This window comes from Calidris pugnax, unplaced genomic scaffold (genome assembly GCF_001431845.1).
Source record: "Calidris pugnax isolate Ruff unplaced genomic scaffold, ASM143184v1 scaffold54, whole genome shotgun sequence".
NCBI lineage: Eukaryota > Metazoa > Chordata > Aves > Charadriiformes > Scolopacidae > Calidris > Calidris pugnax.
The window spans coordinates 16,066,160-16,091,962 of record NW_015090864.1 but is presented as its reverse complement, the minus strand read 5'-3'; the positions used below and the strand labels follow the sequence as shown (position 1 = coordinate 16,091,962).

At 37.6% G+C, this 25,803-nt stretch overlaps 1 protein-coding gene across 1 annotated transcript in view; it reads right to left on the bottom strand.

The window, feature by feature from the left end:
- MPP7 (membrane protein, palmitoylated 7) overlaps positions 1-25,803 on the bottom strand; it is a 109,279-nt gene that overhangs the window by 25,812 nt on the left and 57,664 nt on the right. Inside the window, exons 5-10 of the mRNA XM_014944874.1 lie at positions 20,502-20,633; positions 12,177-12,258; positions 11,124-11,209; positions 9,229-9,303; positions 8,425-8,621; positions 7,841-7,905 (exon numbers count right to left, since the gene is read on the bottom strand). Coding sequence (XP_014800360.1) covers positions 7,841-7,905; positions 8,425-8,621; positions 9,229-9,303; positions 11,124-11,209; positions 12,177-12,258; positions 20,502-20,633 — 637 coding nt within the window. The remainder of the gene's footprint in view (positions 1-7,840; positions 7,906-8,424; positions 8,622-9,228; positions 9,304-11,123; positions 11,210-12,176; positions 12,259-20,501; positions 20,634-25,803) is intronic.

Below are 25,803 nucleotides of genomic sequence, written 5' to 3'. Positions count from 1 at the left end.
GACCTTTTACACTTCCAGATATGTACGACAAGTTTCTCTGTATTTCCATGACTTTCAATAGGCTGCAAATGTATCTCCTGAAATACGTCAATACACCTAACAAGTCTTCTGAACTCAACAAAGTTATTTGACTTAATTAGTGACTGTGCATTTTAGAGTATTCTGTTTGGTATTTTATCATTGGAAACGGACAAGTCCACATCTATGGACACGAAAGACTGGACCAGGAGAAAAAGAGGTCTGTATGTACACACTGGTATACACTCACTCAACCCTGACCACCGCAGGCCTTCGGAGGAGACCTCTAAGTATGGGCTGGTGGAGCTACAGCAGCAGGGCTGAGAACAGCTGAAGGGAAGGCAGGCTTCTGGGCCACCCCTGCTAGGAAAGGAAACGGTCTCATCCATCCATGCTATAAATTAAAGACGTTAAGATTCCCAAGTGAGCCAGCTGATGCCAGAAAGCACAAACCAAAACGTCTGCAAGCTGAGGTTTAATGCTGAGATAAAGTGAAGGCGTTTCGAACTTTTTGTGTTTTGTTAAAAATATTCCTCCTTAATACCGCTCTTGGCTTCTTTGGGCTACTCCTAAGGGTGAACAAAACGGTCTATAATGAAACGGTGTGGTAAATCAATAAGTCTTCAATGCTCCATGCAGGTCCCAATTTGAACTTTACCAGCAATGTTAGCAGGGCTATTGCCTGTCCTTCCTAAAGCCAGAGGTTATTTGCCAGGAAACTTTGCATTGTGATCCCAGCTAACTACTACAGCTCTGAGCATCTGAAGCAGCTGTACACACGCAGCAGGTACGTGAGGGTACATGCCTGAAGTTTGGAGGTTTAGAGACGTGGAAAGTTTGGGTGGATCTCAGGCCAATAGAGTTTTACTAAATTCAAGCCGAGTGAGAAAGAAAACAGAAGTGTTTATCTGAAAGGAGCAAATACAGAGACTAAAAGAGGACAGGGAGTAAAGAGGAGGGAATCTGGTGGGAAGCAGGAAAATAAAAAAAAGTGACAAAATGAAAAAAACTATAAGGCGACATGGAGCAAATAAAACACTGAGAAAAGAAGAAATACAGTCAATGTTGTGTGATAAGAAGGGCAAAGAAATTACAAAAAAGTAGTCATGGAACAGGCTCCTCAAACAACGAAGCAGTACCAAGACAGAAATGGGAAAAAGAAACAGGAAACACAAGCGCAGTGGAAGCTTAGGAAGTAGGTGCTTTTATTCATTTTAGAAAGATTTCAGCGTAGCCAATATGCTAAACTATAACAACGCAAAACAGTACCACATACACTGTATTTTTGTATGTATTTTAAAGTAAATATATTTTGAATTCATTTTGGGGGCCTCCCCTATGAAGCTCAAAATCAGTGCTGTTCCAGGAACTTCCTCAACTCTTTACAACAGTCCAGCACCAGATTAAATTTTTTTACTTTCTCTGACTTTCTTTCAACAATATTTCCATCAAAGAATCTTACGTAAATGTTTCTTAGTCTAAAATTAGATCTAACAGCTCTGTTCTAGTTTCTTATCACAAGCAAGATACATTATCCCTTAACTTCTATTGCACTCTGGTAAGCAAGAAACTGCGATCTATAACAATCTGCGTTACAGAGAATATTAAATACTTTTAATTCTTTAGTGATGAACAGCCCCACATAGCAATCAACATTTATACTGTTTTGCGGGGTTTTTTATCCTATAGGGTTTTGTCGATCAAACAATACATATATGTTCATGCTATAGGAAATTTAAAGTGATCTAACTTAATCCTCTCTCAACATCATCAGATAACAGTATCTCTACAAAGACAATTTGGAAAATGAAGAAGGATAGTCTTGCAGTGAAGGACAGAGTAAGAGTTTATGAGATCCGTTTCCACTTCTGTCTCATGTGACCTTGACTCAAATGTCATCCAGCTTCAGGCTTCCTTAATTTCTCTGTGGTAGCAGAAGTTAATATTTGTAAGGACAGAAGACTTCTGAACAAAGATACTAATGTGCTAATTTAACTCTATAGGTCTGGTTTATTTTTTGTTTTCACTCATAACTACCTGCAGGTGGGCAATCAAGTGTCAAATATGAACACAGAAAAATACTGAAAGGCAGAGTTAAGATTGTGCAGCAATTATAACAAGCAAAAGACTCCTATTATACACTTATCCTAAATCTTTGGTCTTCAAATACAAGTGGTACAAAGCATTCATTCTTTCAGTCTGTTTAAATTCTTTTGTTGGCAGAACACAATCTTCAATTCACAAGACACTCATCTATGGATAAACTGGGTTACATCTTGTTTGAATGAACACCATTTGGCTGCAGTTAAATATTTCCTCTTGCTCATACAATGCCAATCGCATATGGTAAATCAAAATTGAAAGTAAAATGGGTTTTAAGCTCTAGAAAAACTATATGATGATGGCTTTGCCACACTAAGTATTTACATATAGCATTAAACACACAGAACAAATGTATCTTCAAGGAAAAGACATCTCCAAACAGCTCTGCCATATATGCTACATACACACATATATTTATATATAACTATACATGCAGGGTATGGATATACACGTACAAATATGCATGCCCTGCAGAAGTTAACAGAAGTTACAGACTACGCTAGTATAAAATATAAAATTACAAGTAATTTTCATACCAGAAACAACACATATATAACATAAGAATAAACACAGTAATCACTGTGAAAGCAAAATTATGCTGAAGGAATATAATGTCTTGGCAGATTGTTGTAGCTTACAATAACTGCAGAACAGTAAGTTATGTGGTTGTTATTTGAAGAAATTTACTTTTTTTTTTTTCTCAAAAAAAGAGGTAATCAGTGTTTTATCTACAAATTAAAGTAAGCTACAAATGCAAGAACGACTACGTTTATTGGCAGTGACTATTACAGTCAGAGCACGAGTAGTCTTTGTATTCAAGTTAACAGACCGGGAACTATAAAACAAATAAATTCTTCCCTGTTCTGAGTCTAGATGCAGTCCTGTAGCCGGGATGCAGTGACAGAAGAACTCACAGAGTTCTGTAGCTCTGGCCACAAAGTTGTGCCCGAGCTAAGATGACCTCCTAAAGGCAGGAAAGCTGTTAATTATTATCCCAGGTAAGCAGGTTTCTGCAGAGCTGGCATCAGCCACGGCTCACAGGCCCAGACACAGCAAAGCCGATTGCATGCAGCCAGGCACACGGACCTTACCTCCCCCCTCACACCCCATGGCAGGAACACTGCACGGGCACCCTCCCAGCACACGGAGGGTTAATCCTACTCACACCATCTCATGCACCTCTCTGCCTCCACTTTCATTCCATTTTCCTATTTTCTTTCCTGTGCTGCTTGTTCTCATCATTTGTTCCCCAGTATTACTTTCCCATAGTATTAATGCACAAGCAATACTGCTTTTTGCTGAAAAGTCATTGCTGTTAAGTGTGGAGAAAAATGCTGAAAATGTTTGAGAGGTTTGGTATCCCTCCCTCATTTCTGCACTAACTCAGAGCCTAGGAAGTAACACTATCAATCTTGTCAGCAGGTCAGCACATCTAACTGCCATTTATCTCATGCTTTTAAAATTTAACAAATATTAATGCTGAAGTTACTGAGGTTTTCTACTAATAATCAAAACCAAAAAGTTGTCAGAGTTTATACTAGTAATTTTCACATTCACCATTTCAAAATCTTTAACAAAAAAAACATGTTAGTGTTTGCTTTAAATGGAATCAAGAAAAAACTGAACTATAGTGCAGATACTGACTGCAGTAATGCTCTTGCATAATACTGTTAATTACCCTAATTTAATATTTTCAAAGCCCATCCTCTGTGGGGTTTTGCCTAACAGGGTTCACGGGCAGCTTTTGTCCACCTGTTCTTCCATTGCCCTTGTTGCAATACTTTCTCTTTTTCTTCACACTCAATAGGAAATTTTACTTCCCCGCTTTTTCCTTTATTTCTTTATTCCTCCTTTTTCTGAGTATTCCTCTCAATGTAAAGTCATCTTTTGTCAGTGTAGGGTCCATCTATATTATCGATTTCCTGCCACCTTTCTCCCAGACACCATCAAACTATGCACCCTCTCCATTTTCAAGTGAGGAAGTGTGATTTCACTTACCTTTCAATATGGAATGTACATTGTTTTGTCCCCTCCTCCAGTGTACACATGTTAAAGGTTTTTCACTTTTGACTAGTGCAATGCGAGAAAGATTCTCTTATCTCTTCCAAGAAAATAGCTAAATGCTGGGAGAGGCGTATGCATGTATCTTCCACAAAGCTGAAGTAGTTGCTTTTACTTATATTCACTTTACACATAGACACAATGAAACAAGCTGACTGGCTATAAAAGTGAAATATGAATTGGCATTTTCATTATAAACCAATCCTTTTAATAGTTTAGAATTGGGTTGGGTTTCTGTTGTTTTCCGCGCAAATAATTCTTTCTGAAAAAGTTCCTTGGAAAATATCCACTACTCCCTTTCCTTGACATCTGCATACATAACAAGCATGGTCAGCATCACCAAAAAAGCCCACTGTTTTTGCTTCCAAATTTATGACACAAAACTATGTGTACAGATTAACAGCTTTACACGGCATGCAGTGCTATGCTGAAAAGTATAAAAAATTCAGAATTGTAAATAGAAAGAAGGCTTCCCAAAAGTAATTCAGTATAGCTCCTTGCAGGTTTTGAAATATACTGAATTATCAAAGCAAATCCTGATGGACATTAGTGTTACTGTGAATGCAGTTACTGACTATGTTTCAGACAGCTCTTTTTCTAGATAAATACAACAGTCTTTCCCAGTTCCAGAACTTGGCTTGAGAAAAGAGGAAAAAAAGAAGTTATAGCATACTTCTTGTATGTTATGCAATTTTGATTAATTTTAGATTAATTTTCAAGTAGAATGACACTACTACTGTGGAAGCCCAACTAAGAAACTAGAGCTGTCTCAAATTTCCTTGGTACCCATGAAAATAGAATACTTCTCCTTGATCCTCCCTATTAAAAGCAAAGGCTTCTTCCTCCTTACAAAACATGGGACCTGTGGCATAAGTTGACAGAACAGAGCAGGCCAACATCTAGTGCTACTTACCATGTCTCGAGAAAGCTCCCTAGTGCAATTCCCAGTCCTGTCAGGAAAGGGACTTTTAGTAGCAGCTCTGTTGAAGTCAACAGGTTTTTGTCTTTGGGAACCCATCAGAATATCAGCTGGCAAACTGCCCTTTCCCTCCAAACTGCTAAGGAAATTCAGGTCGTACGACTGATGAGATCCACTGCAATAGCAAGCAACCTCTCAGCTAGTTCAGGAAGACCTACAGAACATGTTTCCCCACACAATTACCCTTCCAAACATTGGAGAAACCTGTATCAAGCTGAAGGGCTACAGTACAGGACTAAAAAAGAATCGGATGAAATCAAGCATTACCTATTTCCCACCTCTTTACCTGTGAACTTCTTAAATAAAACTTTAGAGGACAGTAATCAGTGGGCCATACCCCACAATACAGAAAAGGCCTAAAAACAAGATGTCAAACTTAGCAGTTCTTTCCAGTGTTCTGTCCTCTCTGTCACCTCCCCTACTCGTTTCTGACACTGGCAGTACGCTGCTCCTTCAGCTGAGCCATGCATGATTTTCCAGCATCTCCCTAGTTTGGCAAGGTGATTGCTCTGCATGAATACAGACACGGCCTCCACATCTCACAGCTTCACTGCTCTGCTTGGTAACATGAAAAAGCTGCCTAACTTTAGAAAGATCACAAGGGCGCAGAGTTTCCCAGCTTACGTGGAATCTTCTTGAAAAGCCAAGCAAGTGGAAGGTTTTCCAGTGAACAACTGCAGCAACATCCTAGTCACAAGATCTTTTCTACAGGTGAATTCTGGTCCTTATAATGCCTCCTCTATGAAGGATCTGAATTCCCTCCCAGCACTAAAAACATGTTCAGTCTTTGAATAAAGGATGGACCTTTATTTAAAGGGATGGACTCAGAATAGCACTTCCCCTCTTCCCCTGGAAATCTGGCAGACGTAGCCAATTCTTATTGTCCTAAGAAATGAGGAAGAGAGAAAATGACAATCCTGCATTACTCTGCAGTCTTTCCTGCTTCCTGGGGCACCACTACCTTCTAGATAGTATTTAGCTGGACCTTGCTCAGTTTAAAGAAATTCTGAAAGAGAACAATAACAGGCATACGGCTTGACCTTAAGGCTCTGTCACTTTGTAAAGAAAAGGGGAGGAAGTGAGGAACTTGTTCTCCTTTGTTTAAGGCCTAGTTAAGGCAAAGTCAGTGGAGACATCAGAGACAACAACAGTAGACCTCATAATGTGGGTCTTCTTTGACTTGTACTTTTGGCAATTCCCAATCAAGTTCAGGCTGCCTATTAGGAAGGGTGAGATGCATCTTGTAAAACCTTTCACTTGAAGGTCAGCTAAAAGATGCAGTTCATTACAAAAGGAATCATGCAGTTTTGTTGCAGCAGCTGATTTACCTCTTCAAAAGCACCAGTGCCACATTAATTGAAGGCTCTTGTTGAGGGTATTATCCAGATTCAAGAACAGTGGACAGAGAGAAATAGCTATACCCTGGGACCAGACACTTTTCCAAAACTGGGGCAGAGCAACTTGACCTAGAACCTAGAAAAACAAAAGATTTACTACAAGCTGGAGGAGCTCCACTTTGTTTCTAAGACCTATGTAAAATAGAAAAGCTATAGTGCAATCATATCCTCTGTTATTGTAATTACAAAGCTAATCAAGGGCTTTGGAGTTAACAATAGCATCAGGGTACACAATCAAATAGTGAAATGGAGTGAAAGATAGAAAATGCAGATTATTAGAAAACTATCAGTAATTGTCAAACTTCAGAACACAACAGCCATAGCAAGGAGTTAAGAAAATTGCAACAGGAACCTTGGTGAGAAGTTTTAAAGCTAAAAGCATTTAGTTCTGCACTTAGTGTGCCAGCATCCACTGTTCGCCATAGTACCCATACTTTTTCTTTAAATGTTAGAGAATGAGAGATGGATGGAAATTTTAGACCATTTTCAGAATATTTGTAGTTGAACTCACAAACATGTTTATGTTTAAGATTTAGATCCTACTGAAGCATGACAGTTTCTTACATTGTACTCACTTTGTTATGAGTCTGTACAACTGAAAGAAATAACAGGTCAAGTAAAATATGCAATAATACTTAAACCAGATGTTGATGTAAATTCCAGTGGAAAGAAAATATTTGTTTCGATGTATACGCTTTCTTAGGACTTATTTTTCTCATATTGTGCAACTACTGTATTTAAAAGAAGGGGCTATTAAAAATTAATTTGTTTAAAAAACAGTAAAAAGTGTTTGTGTGAAACCCTGTCAAAGAATTGAATGTCCTGAATGTCCTGACTTTTAAAGACTTGTGCTGCTTCACAGGACACAAAAAACCTACCAACTATATGGGGGTGAGAAGGGGAGACTATCAGACCTTTTATCTCACTCTCAATATAAATTTCACTGTATTGATGCAGTCCAAATTATATAAACTGTTGAGCCAATTCTGTACTATTTCAACAGGAAATAGTACAGATTTCAACCTTTGAAATATTATATATATCAAAACATTAATTGGGTTTGGTGCTTCAAATAAAAAGTCAGAGGGTCGGCAAAAATTGTTAGCTGTTTCTAAAGTTTTTAATTTCAGCTCTTATATTTATTTTCCTACCAAAACAATGTGATCAAGAAGCTATTATGCCCAGGAGAAATGCATCCTGTAGTCACAGGGCTGAAAGAAACTGCTATTTTATAAGGTTAGAGAACAGGAGTATGATTTCTATTCCAGGTTAGCAAACTTACATGATTTTCTGTTGGAAATTTTCAGTGGTTGAATCTGCACTTCTGGTCTTCTTAATGCAAATCTCCTGTAAAATGAAGGTGGTGGGGGAAAGAAACAAACTCCTCAGTGTTCACTGCAAGTTTGGTAAAACAAACACTTAACATCAAGAGATTATTGCAAAATATCCAGAAGATTTGACAAGAAAATAACTTAATACAATGAAATCTATTCACAACCTAAAAAATTAAATCCTTAGCCCCAAATTTTTGTAACCTCTCCAAAACCTGCTGCAGTTCTTATTCCTGCATAGTACATCAGTGCGAATACAGATACTGATGTGCTATTTTCCATATGTTTTTTCTTTCAATCTGGATGAGTGTTATCCTATCAGTTTTTGTCATTATTAATTCTAGCCAGACAAGGAAATCCAAAGTATTTCAGCAACAGGTTTCCAAGTTCAGTTGTGTTGCTGCAAACGCAGGTTTATCATAGCCATGTCATCTATGAGCATTACGTATGACAACTATGCTAACTTAACAACTTAGCAAATACATATCTTCTCTAACTACAAAAAAGAATGAAACTATACTTCTCAGTAGCTCACCTCTCCTGGAAATGCTTTGAAGGGATCAAGCCTGCTCTGGGATTGGCATCACCCTCGTGTTTGGCCTGCCACCAGGTTGCATCATCCTGGCTCATGATCTGAAGGACATCTCCTTTTCTGAAAGCAAGTCCAGCTTCTTTACAAGGAATTGCTTTATCCTCGTTAGGATCATAGTCAAATAGGGCTCTGATAAACATCTGAAACAGAGCATGGTTTATCTTTAGAATCAAAATATTAAATGTAATCCAAAGAAATCTCCCTTTTTTGCTTTTACTGTTCAAAACCATTGAACTAAATAATGTAAAGCAATAAACATTTACTGCAGTAAAACATCCTTACTGATGTCTAACATTAAAAGTTCATATGGGAATGTTAAATCCATTGCTTCTGCAACCACAATCCCAATGTAGTAAAGGCTCTATGATCCAAGGCAAACAGACTTGCAGGTGAACAGCGTGCCCATATGGGGAACAGAAGAGAAGATACTTTTGAACCAAGGTCTTATCAAGTATCTTTCACCCAGTGTACGATGGAAAAAAAGGAGTACTTGGAAGCAAGCCTGGTCCTCGCAGAAGACTGAAGATTACTTATGTCAACTTCAGGGCTGTAGAGTTAGGGCTTAAGAACTCTGTTACACCCACTTGTAAATCCAGCGTGTGAGTACTGAAGTGACTACACATTGTCACATTAGAAAAACTGAGTCCACAGGCATAAATCACATTCTTAGGTTCTGTCATCCAAGCAAGCAATATATATCCTCAGCATAACAATGAGTACAATAGCTTCTGAAATAGTCTTGCCTACCTTGCCTTCCTTCATTGGCATTTCTTCCTTCACACTAGGTATAATTTTAAATGTAATTGCTCCTTGAGACTGAGCCTGGTGAACATTTGAAAAGAAAACGCACTGAGAATCAAGCTGTACATTTCAAAGAAATCTTAAAAGGAAAAAAATTCAATTTAATTTTAAAATACTCAAATGTAATGAATCTATCCTCTCCTGAGCATGATCCATAGTTTGACAACTTCACCCTACCAAACTGTGCATTGCAAAGTTTAAAATACCCACTTAAAACATTTTCATTTGCTTCACTGGTGGGAAGAGATGGGCTGTTAAAAACTGGGACCTACATGTTTCAGAGGTCCCACTTCTGCACTGAAGGCAGGAGCAAATGCTACAGCTAAAATGTGTGCATATTAGAATCAACTGCTAGCCTGCTGGCACAGTTTGGAAACCCCTGGAAAAATCCAACTAACATTTCATTTTTCAAAAAAAAAAAACCTGATAGAAAAATTCAAACAGGCTTGTGCCATATTTATCACATAAAACTATTGAGGGGATTTATTTTTTTGGCAACTTTAAGAAACTAGAAAAGAAAAACATTTTTGAATAGCCTACGTGTACTAAACGGAAAAAAAGCCCTCTACTATAAATCTTAAAACAAGTTAGCCATCATCAACCACCTCATCCATTCATCTTTCCCTATATCCCACTTAAAGTGTGTCTGGCTGCATTTTACGTATTAACCACAATATATTCCCACTGCCTCAGTGACATTTTGCTATTGAAGGAAGTGCTAATCAGCTGGAGCCTCTGCTACTATTGCATGCAGCCGACAAGTTTCATAAAACTAGCAGAGTGCAACAGACAGCCAACGATTGCAGCAAAATGGAAACAGGCCTGTCCACTACCAAGCGAGACATACTTCTGCCGGCGTGTCTGCGATCCAGGAGCTCACTGTTTGACAAGCAGCAGCCAAGTTCTTATTTCACCAGCCGTAGGACTGGAATCAATATTTCTGTTACTTTTGAAACAAGCTCTAACTAGCTTTTGATGTTTATATTGTACCTCGAGGAGGTAAATGGGGAAATTGTTCACACCTTTTCTAGTGCTATTGTGCTTCTAGAGATTTTTTTAATATTAATTTCTGCAGGAAAATATGTTTCTGTAGGGAACACAAAACCATAAAGCAAGTATGAATATCAGCAGGCTAGACATTTGAAATGAATCATCTCAGTTATTGGACCAAATCTGAGAGACAGCCACTCAATTCAGCAGGACAGCAAGGTATTTAGGTATATAGAAATGCCAACACCATGAACACAAATACCTGTCGTGACACTCATTGGTTTCTTTGCTGGAAAAAAAATATTAAACATTGCTGAAAAAGTCTAAATTACTTAATTTGCAATAGCTCTCCATAGGTGAGTAATTAGGCTGGCTTTAGAGATTGTGCAGCTCAGAGGAGTACAGACAAACAAATATATGGCTATACACTGCAAATCAATATAAAATATAATCTTAATATACCAGTTAGTTTATTCTATCAAGTACATGTATTATGAATTAATTTTCACATGGAGTTAACCCATAAGCAATGAATACATTTAAAATAGTTTGAATTTAACAGATCATGATGTGCCTTAAAAACTGCAGGTTATATGGTGAGGTCTGCAACATATTTTCAGCTGTATTACCATCATTAACTCTTTACAAGTAATCTGTAATTGCATACATATGTAATGCGAGGAAAAATAATTCTTTAAGGGAAAAGAAATAGAGGTTTGTAAACGATGCCATTGGAAGAAAAAGCATTATTGTACAATATATACTTTTTTCTAAAAAATACACCAGAGATCATATATTTAATTACTTTTTCTTGACTCCCCTTAATTAATTTTAGAATGTTTGGTATTTACCAAAATGTGTATTATTTCTTCAGGTTTTTTATCATCTACGGGAATCCCATTGACTTCCCTCAGTTCATCGCCAACGTGAATAAGACCTACAGAAGGCAAAGAGTTGTTAAAAGGTAGCTACACATTTTACAAAAAATTCCATTAACGTTCAGCTTTCTTCTCCCTTGTTTATCCACTTGAAGTTCTTACAAGCAGGAATATATGGTGAACACAACAACAGTTAGTGTCCTCACAGGCAAGTTTGAGATGGTTGGTGTGCTCACCTCCCTTCCTTCCTCCTGAAAATGAGTCCCATTTCTCTACGACTTTTCCAGACTTTTATGCAGATGTTTGAAAAATGTCTGTGCCAATTCTGTTTCTACTCATACTACCTTCTCATTGCTACACAGCTGCAAGTACTGGAAAGATGGCTTGGGCTGTGAGCGCTAATTTGTGGCACAAATGCTTCCTAATTTAACAACATGTATCTAGACATACTCCATTACCCCATCTAAGTGTGAAACACAGCTGCCCTAGATTCTCTTCAATGAAAAGAAGCCCTTTAGGGCTTGAGCTCTTGCTTGAGCTCTTGCAGACCTTGGCCATCCCAAACTACACAATGGCAGTCAAGGACGTGCTGGTGTTTTGAGAGTTACCAGCTGAAACTCCACATGTACTAACATAAAATACTGCAGCCACTCCGAGTTCCTCCAGCAAGTTGTAATCTTGGCATATCATATAATACTGCAGCCACTCCGAGTTCCTCCAGCAGGTTGTAATCTTGACATATCATATCATTTCTAAGTGGATGTCTTCAACTGGAAGTGAATCATGATACATCTTAAAAAAAGATGATACATCTCAAAGATACCCAGTTGCAAGTGAATTGGGGAAAAAAGCTCAGCATGAATACTTTCACCAGTATTGAAACATCACTTTGGAAAGCTGACCAAACCGCAGATATTTTTGTTTGTGATAGTGATGTATTTCATGTGTACAAGATGCTCCCATTTTATCTCATCTTTTTCTGAGTTACAGAACTGGAACGGGTAGTGGGAAACAGCAACACCTTACCACTTCTATCTGCAGCTCCTCCACGCATTATCCTGGCCACCACAATTGCACCAGTATGTTCATCCCTTTTAATAGTAGCTCCCTTTAAAAAAAAAAAAAAAAAAAAAAAATTATTTGGTTAATCTTGGGTTAAAATTTTAATTATTTTAATTCACTTCACTAAAAAAAAAATTTGCTATGTAAAAGTGCAAAAAGCTGCCATTGTGGCAATCAATATGTGAGTATGCCAGAAATAATACTTGCTCATGAAACAAATTACAAAAGATGTTGCTCTATTACCATCCTATTAAAATATGATGGCTTTGCCATTCAGAATTGACTCACGTGGTTTGGACAAATGAAACAAGAAGTTTACTTTTCGACTAAATGGTAACTGCAGCACACCTTACTTGAGTCTGCTGCTAAAACTGCACTAAACTGTTACTAAGAATTGATAAATCACTTTTCCTGCATTAACACAGGCCACAGTACATACTGTGGGTACAAAAAGTTTATCCGTATTCGTAGTAGTTACACTTTAGGCTGAGAACTGCCTGTGTACCCACTAATCATAATTTTGCTTTACAACTTTATCAATATATAAACGTGGATTTGCGAAATGCGCCAGCGTGTCAGGGCTCACCTGGGATACCCGAGGGACAGAAATGCAGAGGAGGGGAACATTTCCTGCGTTAGTCATGACTGTTTTCATACATTACACAAACACAGGAGAGAGGCATTTAGGTAAAATGACATCATGTAGTTAAATTTCCAGTCAACAGCTGTCTAGATGAGAAAAAAGCCTTTGTAACCAGAACTGTGAGGGTGAGCTGAGAAGAGGCACAAGGTGACGGGGAAGCAGCAGCAGCTGCAGGGACAAGTGAGCAGGGAAGGGAAGCGGAGGCTGGAGCCACTGCCGAAGCTCTGCTCTCAGTCCTTCCAGGCAGATGGGAAGGGGAGAGGGGGAAATGCTGGCTCTGCTCTGGAAGGCAGAATCCACAGAATAACAAGGGGGATTTTAGCTAGAGAAGTTGTACTGTATAATCACCCCCAAAAAGATTATTTGATCCAGTATTTTTAAAAAACACCACCAAAAAAAAAAAAAGCACCTCCTGGCCAACAGCTTTTTATCTGCACACAATTACTTTGCCATGTCAACGTAGTTAGTTAACTGTGATAGCTCTTTGTTAATCAACCGAAATGTTTAGGACACTGGCAGCTAAGTCAATTTTCTGAAAATCTCCATATTTTTTATTAGTGAATGAAGAGTATTACTCTGAGTACAAGACAGTGGTTAGAATTTCGTGATATCAGGGAAGTGTTGTGCTTGAAGCGAAGTACACAAGTACTTTATAAAGTTCCTTAAATAATTAAATTGCTTCTACAGCTAGATTTCTGTATTTGTTTAGTTTAAACATGAACATGATATTTATCACAGCTTCAATTTTTAAGTGTTTCATGGATATGAAGTTGAAATATGTACAAATAAATAATGGGGGTGACATTTTACTACAGTTAGCAATTTCACTAACTGTAAATAAACTGTTTTCCCTTTCCCTCTTCCTCTAAGATGGAAATACAAAACAAGACAAAAATGGAAGATTAATTTATATTCACTATATGCAAGCCCCATTTATTGCAAATAGAGAAAAATTAAAACTCACCACACAATATTCTCTTCAGCTGAAACTTTAACAGTAGCCAGCACTCCACAGCAAAACTGATGTGCTATGTTTGTGCATTTTATTTTACATCTTAAATTTATTAGTATGACACTCTATCCATAAGCAAAGTAATTCTACAATTTGCCAGCCTTACTCTTATGTGTTATTTATAATGCAATTATATCAGCAAGCAATTGTTTGTATTACAGTTTCGAGTCTGAGTCAAAAAGATAAAGATATAGCTGCAGCTAATCTCACTTTAAGAACTCCTGATTAGACTTCTGTGTAAAACGAATTCCATACTTTTAGGAATATTAAACAAAGCATTAACTCCTCTAGTCTATATCACAATATTAAGTTTTGACCTTGCAGCAAGAGCTATTAATTTGAAGTTTATTATTAACACCTGGAAAGTTACATCTGTTTAAAAGAATAATGATGGATATATTCAGAAAAAAAAAATTAAAAAAAGCAGCATTAGGATGCTAGAGCCAAATATAAATACAGGACATTTCCACTATACTGTCCATATAAAACAGAGGCTCTCCTAATTAATCAGGGGAGAAGCTCTGAAAGGAAAGGCTTTATGCCTTTTACCTAGAGGTCAACGCCATTAAATGCCACCGAATCCAGAAGGCGAGCAAGACTGACAGCCTTCCACCGCGATCGCCCAGCTACTGCAGGCCCTAACGCTGATCTCTGAAAACAGGTACTTCACCTTATTTTCAGACAGACTCCAGAAAAAAACTTATGTGCGATTGAGGATGACAGTATTGACCCAGCTGGCATCTGGAAGTAACCATAAAGCTCTTCTCCAAATGGAATGGTCACTTCATGCTTTATGCGGTTATCACCACCAACGTGTGGGCACAAAATAAAGTCCCAGCACAGATTATCTGATTTGAAAGATGCCCCTTTAAAGATAACATGTAATTTGGAATTAACTGGAATTAGCAGCAGAAAATCAAGTTTGAATTTACGGGGAAATTATTTAACCCAAGTTAGCTCACTGTCAGTGACTCCTTGATGGCAAATTCAACGTGAATGGGCAGACCTGTATTTGAACCTACGTGTTTCTGCTGTACCTATCGTACACAAAGAAAAAAGGGGGGGTCTTTAAATTCCCCTTCACTCTCAATTTAGGATACTTAAAAAGAAATCATCAAACACAAGTGTATTTCTTTTTGAAAACCTGAAGAGCTGATTTTCTGAAAAAACAGCTTCTCTTGTGTTGCTGCCAGCCCTGCTTAAACCATGAGGTATACATAATCTGGCAAGAATTTCTCCTTATGAGATGTTCAGCTCCAGTACTTTCAGTTACATGTGCAGTGCAGCTCCTCATTTAGAGCTTTAAAAATGGAAGAAGGTTAGACTGGACCTTGAGAGCTGGAAAATATTTTCAGTGTTGCTAGCCAAAAGTGTAAGTTACCCTAAATGAGACATACACAGATGTAATAGCATAGCTCAGTTTAAAATACTTTTAAAGGGAAAAATAAGGAGTTTGGGAGCCATATGGTGATCAGACTGAGAAAATGTTTAAAGGTACACCATGCAAAAGCACTAAAAATAATACAAGCTCCTTCAGCAAGGCTCTTTCACTGTTTTTGGGGTTGGTTTGTGGTTGCTTTTTTTTCAGTTTTAATGTAGTAACACTGATTGGTGAGCATCACCCAGGATTTCACAGATGTGAGCTGTGTTAATTCATCCATTTGTCTGCTGATTCCAGAATATAAACATTATAAGCCCTTATTTTTAAAGAAAGAAACACCAGCCTATAAAATAAATTATTAATAAGAGTTTGAAACATCAGTAATATTTTTGCATACCTTTCTGTTAAACAAAAGCACATGCAGATGTTGAATGCAAGTACTTCAATAAACCTTACTTTAATACATTCTGTATGAAAATGCAGAGATGAATACGAGTATTTGTCTACACACATGTAGACTATGCACCTTAGTGCTGTCCCGACACCCAAATTAATCCCACCTATAAGATAGCTGGATTGATTCACTAATAAGAACCAAGCCATGGGGACTCAGGGTGAGAGGCGAAGAAGAGCTGTGGAATTTGCACGAGCAGGACACATAAACGACTCTTTTAAATCACAGTTCATTTCACCCAAGGTCAGCTATGGAAATCAAGTATCTAGTTCAAGCTAGGTGTCTAGGTTCCTCCTCCAGCTAATGAAAAGAAATAGGCAGCTCTGGAGAATGAATCATCCCTTCATTAATACAGGCATCTTCAATAGATGGCACGGTTTATTCTCTGGAACTGCCTATTTTTCTCTTGACTAGAGATGCAGCATAGAGATTAGTTTTCAATTGGTTAAATTGATGTGAAATGAATCTCTGTGATGAAGAAGCAACCATCTTAATGTGAAGAAGCATCCTATCCTATGCCAACTGTGTGACAGCTCTAACAAACCTGGAATATCATTTGGGAACTAGAAGCAGTAAGAGACCAGAAGCCAAACTCCTGGTAGCCTGGATGTACATCTCAGATATCAGGAACGCTAACCAAGAAAGTGGCAGTGGCTGAAAAAGCCCTGGAGAGGTGAGCACAAGCAAAAATTCCCTAAGCTATTTGATAAAAAGCCTAATTATAGCCAGGCTAATTCTGGAATAGGTCTGAAAATAGATGCCTCTACTTCCCTCTACATAAGGTTCAGAGATGTTATAGATTACTTTGCTCAGATAAAACCTTGTAACACAAAATTTCATCTCACTTGAGTGAGACACTGCTAGAATGGCATTCACTCATAGAGAAAAAACCAAAAAAATGTGGAAAGATTAACAAAAAGTTTAAATCATCTCTTCCAAAAAACTGGAGGAAAGTTCAGCACTGACTTCTGAACTGATGAAATCTGGCAAGCAGAATGCCCTCCCACAAACCATGTGTTTCCCTCTCTTTTAAGATGATTACTCCTGGGAATTCAGGCTTCATTAATATGTGATTAACACCGGCTCAGAACACTGGTGAGGTGCTTAACTCAGAGAAAAGCACGAACAAGTATAAGGGGAAACGTGGTGCAGTTTTATAGAAAAAAGGTCACTAGATATATTCCAAAGTTAAGAGAGTGTCTAATTTACTTCACAGAGCATACCGCTGAAAGTCATCCAAAGGAGATATCCAATTCAAGAACGTCCAGGGTGTACAGCTGATGTAAAGCTTACGGCTTTGCAGAAAAACAGTCTCTACTGTTTGTGTACAAAGAGAGAATAAGAATGTATCTGGGGTGAAAGAAAAGTTCAAAGAGCTCAGTAACTTCAAGTCAAGAAACCAGACAACGTCCATACCGTAAAAATATTGTATGGTACCTCCAAATCTCAAGTTCAGTAGCAAGAATCCTGATATAACTGTACAAGTGGAAGTCAGACTTCATGACTGGAGAACAGTGAATAGATAAACAGAATAAGTAGAGACTCTTTGATCTGTACCTAGCTAACAATATCCAAGACTTCAGAAAAAACTCTGAGGCAAAAGTAATTAAAACGACATGAAAATAAATAGAAAATGAAATTTTAAATAGTTTAGTAAACATAGATAATGGCATATCCTTTCTTTAGTAAAACAACTTGAGGAAGCATAGAAGCAGTACATCTAATATACCTAGCATAAACCTGTCTTTATTTATCCTACTGTGCCATATTCTGGTAAGACCTTAACTGAATTAATACCCATGTTTCCTCCTACCCCTAGCTGAGAAAAAAAAAATTAATCTGGGGAAGGCAAAGACACAAACAATTGGTTTATGTACTGTGGTGTTGGTGTCATAAGAATAATTGCCTATAAATCTGCCACAAATAAATTAATCTTTGACATTAACACTAATAATGCTAAAATGGATTGAAGGTGGGCTATGGAAAAGGAGGACACTATTCTTCAAATTCTTCCTGGACAACAAGTAACGTGCAAAACAGAACTCAGCATAAGCTTTTCTCCAACAAAAACAAAACATCAAGAAAGGCTGGGGATTTGGAGAGGCCACAAACAGTCCTTTCCTACAGTTAACATACAATCTTTGACGTGTTGGTTGAAGGGAAGCTTTTGAAAGTCGTTTAGGCCAATCTCCTGCTCAGAGTGGGTCTACTGACAATGCCAGATCAGGTCAGCTGCTGCCTTAAGGAACAGGGTGGAGATTCCACATCTCTGGCCAGTCTGCTCCAGTGCTGTACTTCCCATTGAATGAAATACTTTTCTAAATTCTCAGTCTAAACCTGGCTACAACTTGTGGTCATTACCCTGTGTTTTAGCATCTTTCACTGCTGAAAAGAGTTTGACTCTACTGTCCTCTTGAGCTCCCCACTCTCAAGCAGCTGTAGGCTGCAATTAGCTCCTAGTAACAGGTCTATCAGAGATTCCATTATAAGGCTATTTTCACCTTGGTAATTACACTAAACAGTCTTGACAAACTGAAGACTGGGTTCTCAATTTTTCTTTTTTTTTTTTTTAATATATTTTTCATGGCTGTGTTCTGTCTAGTAAAAGAAAGTTCTAATAAAAAGCCTGATTTGTTACCTTATTAGCACAATTGTACTAAGTTGGATGCACCTTTTAAAAAATTGTACTGGTTTTGGCTTGGGTAGAATTTTCTTCATAATAGCTTGTATGGTGCTACATTCTGGATTTGTGATGAAAAGAGTGTTGATAATACAGGATGTTTCCATTATGGCTGAGCAGTGCTTGCATAGCACTAAGGTGTTTTCTGCCCCTCATACTGCCCTGCCAGGGAGCAGGCTGGGGGTGCATGAGAAGTTGGGAGGGAACTCAGCCAGGACAACTGACCAGAGGGATATCCCATCCCATATGATGTCATGCTCAGCAGTAAAAGCTGGGGGAAGAAGGAGAAGAGAGGGTACATTTGGAGTGATGGTGTGTTGTCTCCTCCCAAATCAACAGGATGAAGCGTGATGGAGCCCTGCTGTCCTGGGGATGGCTAAACACCTGCCCACCAACGGGAAGCAGCGAATGAATTTCTCATTGTGCTTTGCTTGCCTTTAGCTTTCGCTTTACCTATTAAACCTTTATTTATCTTTATTGCAGCTCGTGGGTTTTCTTGCTTTTATCCTTCTGTTTCTCTCCCACGTCCCACTGGGGAAAGTGAGTGAGTGATTGCGTGGGGCTGAGCTGTCTACTGAGGTTAAACTACAACAGACACACAGGTTGGAAGAGCTTAGTATCCCACTGGGGTGAATGGGCAAGAGTGGAATCTGAGGAACAGCCCAAGGATAACCTTTGGCTTAGGCAACTCTATTTAAAAGAGCTTAAAAATCTCAAAAGCAGATATACAGTGTACATAGCTCAACAGGGTTTCGAAAATCCCTCACGTGGTTTGGTTTTTGGCTTTTTTCAAAGTTGCTATCTATTCAGTTCACTTTGAGATACTATTAACTTACAGTATTTAACTCACAAAAGTCTTAGTACCAAACATGTTTGAAACATGAAACTACGTAAATCAAGATTTTAAGATTTTTCTGACATAAATTCAAGAAAAATCAATAAAGGTACTTTCATTAACACTAAAAATCAGCTACTCAATTAGAACTCATCTCATACTATATTCAATTTTTTTCACACCTTTCAGAGCAAATACTGTTTCTGATACCAAATCCTAAAGCAAGGTTGTTTTCTTCCTCAAAGACATTCTTTGATAAAAACCAGGAAAGCTTAAAGCTGCAATTTAAATATTTTGGGGAAAAAATGTTTAATATGTTAAAACAAAGTAAAAACTTTCCATATGGTCAAACTTTTAATTATGCCCATGGGCACCTACAGGCAGTCAATACCAAACCTTAGTTCTTGTTTATCGATGCCAGAAAGCCATCAAGAATAAGAGTGATAGCAAGATATCTACTGTGGGACAAGCTATCCCTGTATATCTAACAGAGGCATAGCTCTCCCTTTGTCATCTCAAGTACAGAATCATGGCTTTCTCAAAGTAACTTTGCAGATATATCTTCAGGATTGCTACCCATTAAAACAAATATCCAGCTCAACATAAAACAAAGCTCTTACTGGTTTGCAGCAGAAAAAGAGTATAGTTAAATTTTATACAAGATGACTCCCACTCTACAGCAAATAAAAATAACCAAATCAGTAAAGCATTTTAATATTCTTGTAATACAACCTAGGTTTAGTCCTTTCATTTTTCCAGATATCCCCATGAAGATATTAACTTTCTAGTATTCATAATCCAAAGTACAACAACAGACATCTTAGATTTGCCCAGATTTCAATTCAAGTATTTTAAAATATGTTTTTATGCTTTCTTTTCAGTGTAACAAAAGGTCACTTTTTTTCTAGATGAATGCTAACAGGCACAGTTCAAAACAAAGGTCAAGATTTCTTTGGGGATTCATTCTGCCTCTCTCATTTTAAAACAAGTTCATGATTGGAATTCAAGATAAAAGGCAAATATATTATTGATCTAAATGCTTAGACTGGCCCACATATATATTGCTCAAACACCACAAATGAACACATTATTCATTTCGGGCACTTTACTAGTAATGACTGCGAATGGAAGTCCTAAGTGTATTATTGAATGTTATGAATAAACATGTGTAATGTCTGTCTACCCACATTTCAAGTAAACGTCACCCATTCGTATTCATGATCTGAACACTCCCCACCCTGTGCACAAACATAAAAACCCAAACTAAAAGAGAGGGTTGCTTACCAATGGTTCCCTGTTTTTGACAAGCCTGATTATTTTAACAGAATCTTCTTCCTCATCAATATCATCAGGCATGGGGGGCAAGACAGGATCGTAGTTCTTCTGAGCAACAGTATCATGTACAGACAGCAAAGCCTGGAAACATTAACAGTCAGTATATTATTTGGCATCTGAAAAGTTTATGAAAGACAAAGCCAACGACATTATTCATAGCCTAACTCTATTAGCATGATGCACGCAGATTGAATATAATTCTTGTGTATAATTTTAACACATTAAACTGATTAAAAAACTCCACGAAGTGTATGTTTTTTATATACACAATGTATACGTCTAGTAAATTGTGGGTACAGAACGATGTCTCCATACACATGAAAACCACTGAATGCTCTGCACATTAGCTTGAAATTACAAGAATTAAGATCAAGAGAAAACCCAAGTCTCCTGAAGTATGAACATCCTTCTACTTGTCTTATATAAAAAGTTTCTTCAATCCAGTGAGCATTCCTATGAAACAAATAAGCAAAACAAGCATCTTCCAGTACTTCTGTTGAAGCATGAGATGTGTGGCATTAAGCTGTTGCCCAACCATTCCCTTCAGAGGGGCTCTAGAAGCTTACCTGGTTACTGGAACCCCTTCATACTAGCTCCCTTCCACAGGACCTCCAAATAATCTTAGGAATTTTTAATTTATTGGGGAATTCATGATTGAGATTGAGGAAAATATAGCTGAAATGACTTGGCTCAGGCAGGTGCTTACCAACCACCTGTCGCATGTCCCGCTTCCTTTCTTTCTCTGTTGCTTCTGCAGTTCATGTATAGCTTGAACAATAGATTTTTCAAAGAAAAGCCTAATAAAGCCTGACAAAAGGTTCAATTTTAAAAATAAAATAATTTATGAAATTGCAGAAATTAAAAAAAAAAAAACCTCGGAAGTCAAAGATAGTTAGAAAACTCATTCTCCTAAGGCTCTAAAAAAATCTCACCTATAACCTAAAATTTACAGCTTTTTCTAGATACAGAACTCCTAAAGTTCTTTTCTATTTTGAAAAGTCTTCGTTATTTGTAATACCTTTTAAACTTGTGAAAAATGGTTTAGTAATACTTTTAGTTTTGTAGTGAAAACTATGCATTATAGCAGGAATAACAGCAACAGTTATTTTATTAAAGAGTAATTTGCAAATTGATAACATACTCAACAATAAAAGTAAAGCATTCTGGAAAATGTTGAGATGTTTAGGGTAAAGCAGAACACATCAATGTTGTTGACATGAATGCTATCAGATGGTATCATATCAGTGACTGTAACAGTGAATCTATTATAACAATTACAATAACAGTTAAGAAGAAACTACTTAATGAAGAATAGAAAAGGGCTACATTTTTCTGATGCCAGTTTACTTGCTACTTAATAAAAGGCAGATAATGACAAATGACCAGAAACTCTATGTTCTCAAGGATAATGTAAATGTTTTAAAAAAAACATTATGCTATTCCAGTTGTGTTTTTTCCTGAACGGAGGAGACTGTAGAATAGAAAATAATTTCCAGACAATGCTACAAGCTATTATGTCAAAAGCAGAAGGTAATGAGCACACGGTAATCTTGAAATTCTTAAGTCTTCAACAAGACAAACACAGAGGAAGATCTGCTTCATGGGAATTTGCTATTGTCTAATTTCTATGCCTATTGTACAAATTGATAAAAACATTTAAACACAATCTAACTAATTATTTCTGGGTTTCTTCCCAAGACACAGTTATAAATTTTTTACTATTTACCATCAGAAATTGCCAGTTCCCCTCCCACCAAAGATCAGCTTTACTTTAGATCTAAGCTAAAAACCTCAGGCTAACAATTACAGTTCCTCCTGGAAAGGTGTATTATGAAGCATTACATATGTAAAAGCCATGCAATCACATGCAGCTCTCTAAAGATGCATGTGAAATATCAAAGATACACTAAAACAAAAATAGTGTTCGCTTTTACTTCAGGCTACTTACAGTAGACTTCTAAGTCTTAGACTTAAGGCTTCTAAAACAAGTCTTCTGTAATTACATTTTTCCACATAAAGCTAGGGCACATTCATGGACCGGTTCAACTTAATGAGGTTCTATATTGCAGTTTAAAAACAATCAGGCAGATAGAGAAAACAGATGAAAACAATCTAAAGCACCACTTGCAGAGTAAAGGGTAGCAACTTAAAACACGTTCAAAAGAACCTACTCTTGACAATGAAACTTGCACAACAGATTCTGCCCACTAGTACAGTGAGTTATGCCACCGCCAGTGTTAATTAGACACTTTCCTGCTCCGAATGCCAGACCAGGCTCCTGGACACCACACACAAAAGAACGATGCAGCCCGAGCACTACTAACCAATGCCAATCAATGCCTGGTATTCACCGTGCTTTTCTTCACTCACAACAACTGGAACCTATCAACCCCTTCCTTCCTCCTCCCAAAAAACATGCTCAACCACAATATACTACAGTTTTCAGTAGAAGATCTTTTACCCAAACTCTGGTATTATTTTATCTTGGTGCAAAGATTCGTACTTTAGGCAAGATTAGGAAAGCCAGAAATGATGTCTTTTCTCAGTCAAGTTTCCAGAAGAGCTTCTGTCATCACAACTTGCTCATGCTGTACACTGACCATACTAAGATTTCTTTCCTGCTTGTGTACCATCATTGCTTCTTCTAACACACTACTCTCTGTCCACTGTAGCTGCTCTTAAAATAGTCAGCAGCAGAGACATTGGGCAATAATTAAATCGGCAAGCAAAACTTATAAAGCTATTTTGATTTTACTTAATGTATTCAACTAGAGGTGATGAGAGCCTGTCCTCAAGAGAACTTCCATATGTCCTGAACACATGAAAAAATGACCATATTCACAGAGCAACGGGACATCTCTTCAGCACCTTCTTTGTACTCTGCATTTGCTATAGTGAATGCTTAGTCCAAAAAACTCTCTCTCAGACTAGACTTTTACAGAAAAGGTTGGGACTCTTTTTTAAAAAACACACAAATTACAAGTGCCAAGAAATAAGACTTGGATCCTATCACAAACAAGACTTGCACAGAATTAATTGGACAGCAAATACACAAGGCAATATAAAGGTAGTAATGTTCTCTTTTTGTACATAAGAAGCGACCTATTATTCACCACAGTTTTATACTCCATGATACTAATTTTTCCCTGTCACAAGAAACTACAAGAAGTGCAGATGATATTTCAATATTTTTTTTATGTTTTGTTTTTGTTTTCAAATACACAACTCTTCGGAACTATGCATGTATGATCCAAGATTAGGGTCATGTATATTTAAGCACCTCTGGAGAAAAAGATTTTATTTCAGCTCTAAGTTCTATGCTTATGATTCACTAATGCAAACACGGTCCATATTTAGAACTTGAAAGAAGGTATGATTCAAACTCCTGCACTACCTAAATATAAATATTGATGTTCAGCTAAATTCTTAGACATGATCTAGCTGGAAATGAATACTTTCATCAGACCTCTGAAATGTCTAATAACTAGTGGTGTATTTTTTGCATTAAAGCTATCACTGATCATTTCACAGTTTATAAATTGAAATTTTACACTATCAACTTACACAAAGAAAATCTGACATTGGAAACATTCGAAGTTCTTTTTCTTAAACTGTTTTGAAACTTTAAATGTTTATTTAAATTGAGAATGTTATTAATGAAAACATTTCTATATTTTGAAAAACGCGTATCATTTAACTACACTGACTACATTTTTGCTCCTATAAAACAATGACAAATTTTATATTATTTTTTCTTCTGTTTATATTTTGAGATCTGTAAAAGTAAAAATACTTCAAGTAGCTCCTGACTCATGAACACAGCTCCTTATGTTCTTGAATTCTCATTATTAATTAAAAAAGAATCACAATTTAAGCTTTATTTTTCAGAAATATTTTGCATTTACTAGTCTAGAAAAACTTTTTAGAAAACAGTAAGTTAAATACAGAAACAAGACAGAACGGACAAAGAAACAAAAGCAGCCTTTTTCTATATGGTACTTGAAAAGATGAGAATGTGAAATAATTAATAGGCAAGATTATTGACATAAAATTTGTAGGGACTCAAACCAACCTTTATGACAGCCTGCTGCGGCTGCTGGCTCTGACCCTGCCAGCCCAGCTGCTGGTTCCCCTGCTGACGGAGCCGCTGACTGCCCTGGCAGCACAGTCAGCAAAATGGGACAAAATGGCCCATGACTTTGCTGTCCCACAGCTCGGATCATTAGCACCAGCCACCTTCTCTGGTGGTTCAAGCTGAACTCCAACAGGTGAGACATTTTCCCACCTCTGTGCTTCGCTACGGTGACAGTGACTGCCACGAGGCTGGCACAGAGAAGTTATACCAGAGAAGAAAAGTCAAAGTAACCTCGTCAGCAGCCACAGCAACGTGCCCCTGAGCTCGCCTGGCAGAGTGCATCCTCCAGAGAGCTCTAGCCATACTGTGTTCTCCTTTGGGATAAGGTTACAGAAGAAATACAGAAAGACCAGATGAAAATGTTGGTGGAGAAAACTATTCAAGACTGGAAAGGCTGAATTATGAGTAACTTGCATGAAGTTAAAATCAAACGTGTGTGAAGTCATCCAGGAACAGATACCAAAAAAGAAAAGCTTAAAGAGCTGGGAGGAGACTGAACCCACTGAGGGGAAAGACCATCAAGAACATCAGAAAGGAAGGAGAAGCACAGGAGTCATAACAGCCAAATACATGCAAGAATTTGGAAAGCAGGAGAATAAAACCAGCAGAAAGCTGAAGCATAATGGTGATGGCAAACAAGACTCTAGGCACAGAAAAGCAATTTGACTTGGGAACAGTTTAGAGAAAGAAACAAATTAAAATCAAAAGGTCTCAAAATCCAGCTATACATTTGAGAACAACTGGTAAGCAGCAGAAACTTAACAGGGGAAATGGGGGAAAACTTTAGGTGGCAGAGAGGGAGAACAACCTTTCTTCTTCTACAGGAGAACTAGTCTTTAAACCTACTATCTTGAGTAAATAAGCTAGATTTTAGATTGATGTATTGATGAACTCCATCCCACTATTTCCACTCTCCAGCAAATGGGGGGTGAAACAGCCATCGGAAAAGGGCAGCACGTGGCAGTCTCTTAACAGTTCACACCAGTGCAACCCTAACCCTGATGCAAAGTAAGGGGCAGGAGGGCAGCTGAGAACAGGCATCTCAACTGACAGACAGGAACAACCTCAGTAGCTGCATTCTCCAACTTGGCTAAAGCATGAAGCGTGACTCTAGAA